Source organism: Acyrthosiphon pisum, chromosome A1 (genome assembly GCF_005508785.2).
Source record: "Acyrthosiphon pisum isolate AL4f chromosome A1, pea_aphid_22Mar2018_4r6ur, whole genome shotgun sequence".
Classification (NCBI taxonomy): Eukaryota; Metazoa; Arthropoda; class Insecta; order Hemiptera; family Aphididae; genus Acyrthosiphon; species Acyrthosiphon pisum.
In genome coordinates, this window is record NC_042494.1 from 98,284,941 (window position 1) to 98,291,405 (window position 6,465).

The window sequence follows — 6,465 nt, forward strand, 5'->3', positions numbered from 1 at the left end:
CGGTTAATCAACGACAATCGACACAATTTGTTAATTAAATTAAGAATAATATATTTTAAGTTATACTTTTAAGAGAACGTTATACCCGTGCTTTGGCAGACAGTTTAGGTTATGGTATACAGATATATAGCTATAATATATGGCTTCGGCGCGGGGAACTTTATCGATTTTTTTCTATAAACAGTCGCAAAAAATGATATTCTCAAAGCAAGAACACAATTCATTCACGATCATAAACGTTTCACAGGCGTATCATAATAATTCATATTCACGAATTTAGCTCTTCTATTTTATGAGATTGTACAAAATATATTCTGCAAATACAATCATTTATATCGGTGAAAATGACACTGATTACCAATCCCTATTATATTGGTAGGTAGTAAACATTAAGACCAGAAAATATTGGCGATTATTTATTGGCAAAAGGATCAGCGGGAGAATGAAAATAATAATAATAATGGAAACTATAAACAATACGCATAGCTAACAAAATACGAAATCCACACACTGTAGTAGTCATAAAAAATAGGTCACTGTGACTATTGGACGTATTCGTTATCAGAAAGATGGATCTTATGGGATAACTCATAAAAAGCTTTGGCACACCAACCAGTCAAAGTATAAATAATATTGTTTTTATTATTTAAAAAGACAAAATAATAATAATAATAATAATAATAATAATGATAATGTACAGAGTAACAACAAATCAGCTTTAAAGTTTTGTAATACCTTTGAAAAAAATAGCAATGAAAAGCGACAATAAATACATATTTATATATATTGTATGCATAACAAAATGATACGAGTTACATGTATATAATATACCATTGTGTTATGACTGCTTCCGTGAGCTGGTCATTCTTTGTTAAATTAATTGTAATATTTAAGTTTCATTAGGCACTCCGAGATTTGGTGTGATTTCTTTATTTTGTATCATAATAATAATAATAATAATAATAATAATAATAATAATTGTATATAAATACATATACACCATATATATATATTATATATATGAATATGTTTATATATATATTATAATTTAATTTGTTTTTTTTTTTTATATATAATATATCATAATTTATAAGGCACGAGTTTATGGGTAGTAGGTTAGTACCATTTTAAACATCGGCTAAGCTTTTTCAGTGCAATCGCTGTGCCGAATATGTGGTCCCAAAATTGGCTGCTGATACCGAAACCTGAAACATATGGATAACGAGGCCCGTTTAAAATATTTTACATTACATACGTATAAAATTACTGTAGAGGGTGTACAATATAAGTACATACATATTATGTAATATATATGCATAGTGTATCACGATCATTTGATTCATTCAAATGTAACTTCTAAATATAAAACTGTCAAATCCTTCTGACATGGCTTGTATACATACCTATATATGTGTAAGCGAATAAAACGCAAAAAATATTTCATGGTCGAAATAATTGGGAGCCAACGGATACCATTTCATTACATTTTAAAAATTTTTTTTTACGTTGTACATCCCTCTATTTCATCAAAATTACAAATCCATGTCTGACAAAGTGTAATTGATCTTAAATTATAATAACAATATGCACTAGCTACAGTTTTAATGAAAATAATGCTACAATTGTATATTGTGTGGCAAGGGCGGGAGTGAGTTATTTCAGTCGCAGACCGAAATTACCTTCCCGCACGAGCCACACACACTATTTTTTGTCACGCCTCTGGGTTCATCGATCGCGCCTTCACGGAAAATGTAATGCAGGCTGGATCTATGCATCAACCAGACTATTCTACAAAAACAATATTTCATGAGAGAAACACGATTTGGTTTTATTTATCTTAAGCGTCATGCATGTAGGTTATAATATGAATATAAGATGTAACCAAAAGTTTATGTTTTGTAATACCGTGGTATAGATTTTAGTAGCTGGCTGTGCAGAGAAACCGCGTGATATGTGCGCTCAGTACTTTTTGGGGATTTCCATTTTATCCACCCGGCACTTTTGGGGATTTCCACTTTAACACCCGGCACTACGGGGAATCCCACTTTACCGCCCGCTGTCGCTTTAAATATCGCTTTCCAACGCTTCAACAGTCATCGAAAACGAAACTTTCGGGCAGGCGTGACAAAAAATATACATCCATAAATATATTTTTTAGAGGATATAAGTATTTACGAAAAATTAAAATCCCCTCACTTACGTAGGAGTTTCTTAAATTCTTGTATAAATTATAATATTAGACTGAGAAAATGTAAGGGTGACTATATACATCAAATGTACATTTTATGAATATTTTACATTTTTATATAATATTAAGTTTATTATAGATTGTTGTGATTGTATACTGACCGCTCTCGTGGTGCGCGAAATGATGTTGGTTGTGGTATCTTTTCATTGTGTACAGGTACGAGCCTTCCCTGGGACATCCGTAGTGTAAGTAAAAATGTATTAAATCATAAGTTACATAGCCTGCGAACACGGTTATACAAGATTAATGTCGGTTTTCATAACGATACACTATAATAATTTACAGTTGAACTTGACGTACTATAATTATATTAACTACACTCGGACGATCCATTTATAGCGTCGTCCGAACTTAATTTATTATTTTTAAAACAAAAACGGAATATTACCTATAATTTAGACGGGTCATTTCATTATCACCGAAGTGAACAATTACGTTGTAAATAATAAATTGTACCTAATTACCAAAAAATACCTACCACACTTTCAGTGTTGCATTTATTTGTCATTTTAAGTACAGGTCAACGTGTTTCTAGCACTCCTCTCCTTTCTAATCATAGTACATTTTTACACGGCACAAATATTCGACAACTTATTGTTAAGACAACAAAGATAAATTAGGTAGTGAAACAATAATTACGAAGTAAAGTAGCCTTGTACTTCCATATTATCTATATTATATGTATATGAAATAAGTCTTAATGCGTTTGAAGGGCTGAAAATGACCTTTCAGTAGCAGTGTTGAACAATTGTCAGTTTGTTATTGGAGTTCATATAAGTACTTGGTCGCAATATATAGGTGCAATTTCAACTTTGGGCTTAGGGGGGCTGAATATTCCATAAAAGTCAAGCAGACTATTGCAATATAGCATATTAAAATGGTATGTCCTAGGTACCCTCAAGCCCCCCCCAATTTGCGCCTATGTACTTGGTTAGGTACTCAAAACACTCATTATTTCAAAACTATTATCGTTTTTGAAATAATGAACTACGATAAAATAATCACTCGGTTTATATAATATATATGTGGCGGGCCAACGCCACAATATTCCCTCTCTTCGGTCCCCCTGCTGCGGTTGGCGACACCAACCCGCGTCCGGCATGTCACGGCGTCTCCACGGACGTCGCGGCGTGCCGGGCGCATCTCGACAGCCTCTTTCTTAACGGCTCTCGACGTGCACACACGTCCGCTCACGACAGGATACTAGTCCTGATCCTCCGGGCAACATGCCCGCGCGAACGTCGATCGACACGGCGGCACTGCCGCCACGTCGATCCAGAGCCCTCGTGCCTTTCTCGGTCCTTGACGACCGGCACCCTCAACACCGTCGACCATAGTTACGACCGCAGCGAAACCGGCCTCTCTTCTCTCTGTAACAATCCATTATTAACTTCTCTTTCGGCTCAATAAATCACAAATCAGGTTTCAATTCAATTCAACGTGTTACCTACTCTCTTCAGCCTCAACCATCTACCTACAGGTAATACTAAGAACATGTTGGCTACGGGGGAAGCCAGCACGAAGTCACAACAACACCGTCATCAACACTTCCTTCCCTCGTACGCCACATATATATCAGGGCTTAGAACCGTTATCAATAAAGTCGGTAATTTTTGAAAACCGGTATCCGGTTATCGTTTAATTTTGATATTTTGGTAACCGGTAACCGTTCTTTAAAGATATTTCAAACACTATGATAACCGTTAATCGTTTAAAAAATCGTTGATAAGATTTTATGGTAATCGGTTAGGTTAGGTTATTAAATATAATTTTTTTAAATTTTTTAATCATATTTTTAAAACAGTTTATTTAGGCCATTCGTGGGTTTATAACATAACTATTATTATTACAAAATCAAAATTTTAATATTCTTTAATTTGGTCGATTTCCCTCAATTTAAATATTTATTTTTTCAAACTGCTTTAAAGTTTAAAACATAAATCAAAAAAATAAATTTCATAAAAAAATTTTATTTTTATAATTTTTTCTCATTTATACTGTAAAAAACCAAAATTAAATATAATAACTTTCCAAGATGACACTAAGAGTGATACATTGACACAGAACTTTTATGTTATATTGTATATATTACAGTACCCCAAAATCTGGGTCTGCAGATCGAGCATTCTACGCTAGCCTTCGGGCCTTCGAGCAAACACTACAAATAACAAATGCAGAACCAGGAGGGTTTGGGCTCTGGGAGTTGTAATTTAATACTAAACTATTTATAAATGTATGCAAAATAATGTATAATGTGATAAAAACCAAAAAATGTTTAAACAAATTGCTTAAAATTAAACTTGGAAGGTTCCCTATCTAAATTAGTGCTTTTTGTACTCATCTATCTACTAAATGGAAGGCCAAGGGAGTTCGTGGAATAGAGGATAAATTTGTGTCAAAGAATAAAAACTGGTTAAACTCCACTTTTCACTTGCCAAAAATTATTTGTAAGTAAAACTTTTAATTATTATTTTAAACCTCATTAATTCGTTTTTAATTATTAATTTTTTAATAAAGTATCAAATTCAAAAAACAGTGGTCGGCAGCCGCGGCCGCAAAAAGAATTTTCAGAATGTAGTTCTAAAACAAAATAGAGAAGAGTGGAACAAATCAGATGCTCATCGTCTAGCGAGGAATTGGTATTTGCTGTTAAAACGGATTTATACCAACAGGGCAAGAGAGCTGCGGCAGACCTCTTGGCACAGTCAACAGAATATTCACCGTCTAGACCAGTTAAATTACGACGAATATTAAATAAAAAAGAAGTGGGAGTGACACCATACACCCCAGAAGATGCTTTGGCTTTTATTTTGAATACGGGAATGTCTAAAGATATGTATATTCAGACTCGATTAGGAGCCAAACAGCGAAATGCGGACATTTACCCATCATACGAAAAAATAAAAGAAGTTAAAAAACAATGTTACCCAGAGGGTATAAAAGTTACTAATGAAGGTTAATATTATTAATAATATTAGTATAAAATATTTTTATTAACTTTTATATATTTGTTGTAACTTGTAAAATTATTTTTTTAGGAGCTCACATTCCACTACAGAATTTACTGAACCATACCTTAAGTCGATTGATAAAATGCATTTCAATTCCAACATCAGTTAAGAGAATGGAGTTGATTTCAAAATGGGGATGTGATGGTAGCTCTGGTTATTCAGAATATATGCAAAAACCTGTTGACGAAACTGAAGAAGCGAATACAGAGGTAAATGATTCCAATTTGTTTTTAATAACATTTGTACCACTTCGTCTTCTTGGGTATATTAATGATTGTGATGAAAATCCGCTACTTCTATGGGAAAATCCACGACCATCGTCGACCCGTTTATGTAGACCAATTAAGTTTTTGTACATTAAAGAAACTGCAATGTTAATTCGTCAAGAAGTCGATGTGATTCGATCAGAAATTTCTAATTTGGAGGGTTTTGATGTAATTATCGATAGTGCTGATAAAGACTCAATTATAAATTGTAAATTTCGCATGTATTTAACAATGCTTGATGGCAAGGCCATAAATAGTTTGACTTACACTAATTCAAGTCAAACATGCTAAGTCAAAACCTACAGAAATGAATGATCTGTCTAATTCAAAGCATTCAAATATAAGCACCGACTATCTGCAATATGGTCTAACAACTATGCATGCCTGGATAAAGTTTTTAGAATGTGTGCTGAATATATCATACAAGTTAGAGTTGAAGAAACCAACTATTAGAAATATAAGTACTGAGCAAGCGGAAGTTATCGAAAAACGACGAAAAATGGTCCATAACAAATTGCATACAACATTAGGTATCAGAGTAGATAAAGTGGTTCAAGGGAAAGGTACCTCAAATACAGGAAATGTCGGTCGTATTTTTCTTACAAATTACCACGAATCATCCAAAATTACTGGTGTAGATGAGGACCTCATACGGAGGTTTGGTGTAATAATGATAGCATTATCGAGTGGTTATCAAATACATATTAAAAATTTTGATTCGTTTGCACGTGAAACGGCTGAACTATATGTAAAAAAATATTCTTGGTATAGAATGCCTGTAAGCGTGCACAAAATTTTAATTCACGGAGCTGCAGTTGCCAAATCTATATTATTACCTATTGGTATGATGTCAGAAGAGGCACAAGAAGCCAGTAATAAAATATATAGACGAGTTCGCGAAAGACATACCCGAAAAAGCAGCAGATTGAACACTACTGAG

General features: G+C 33.5%; 1 protein-coding gene across 1 annotated transcript in view; it reads right to left on the reverse strand.

Annotated features, from left to right (window-relative positions):
* Window positions 1-622: 622 nt before the first annotated feature.
* Window positions 623-6,465, reverse strand: part of LOC100164095 (fatty acid 2-hydroxylase) — a 53,591-nt gene continuing 47,748 nt past the window's right edge. The window contains exons 5-6 of the mRNA XM_001948122.5: window positions 2,350-2,469; window positions 623-1,205 (exon numbers count right to left, since the gene is read on the reverse strand). Coding sequence (XP_001948157.1) covers window positions 1,117-1,205; window positions 2,350-2,469 — 209 coding nt within the window. The 3' untranslated portion in view covers window positions 623-1,116. The remainder of the gene's footprint in view (window positions 1,206-2,349; window positions 2,470-6,465) is intronic.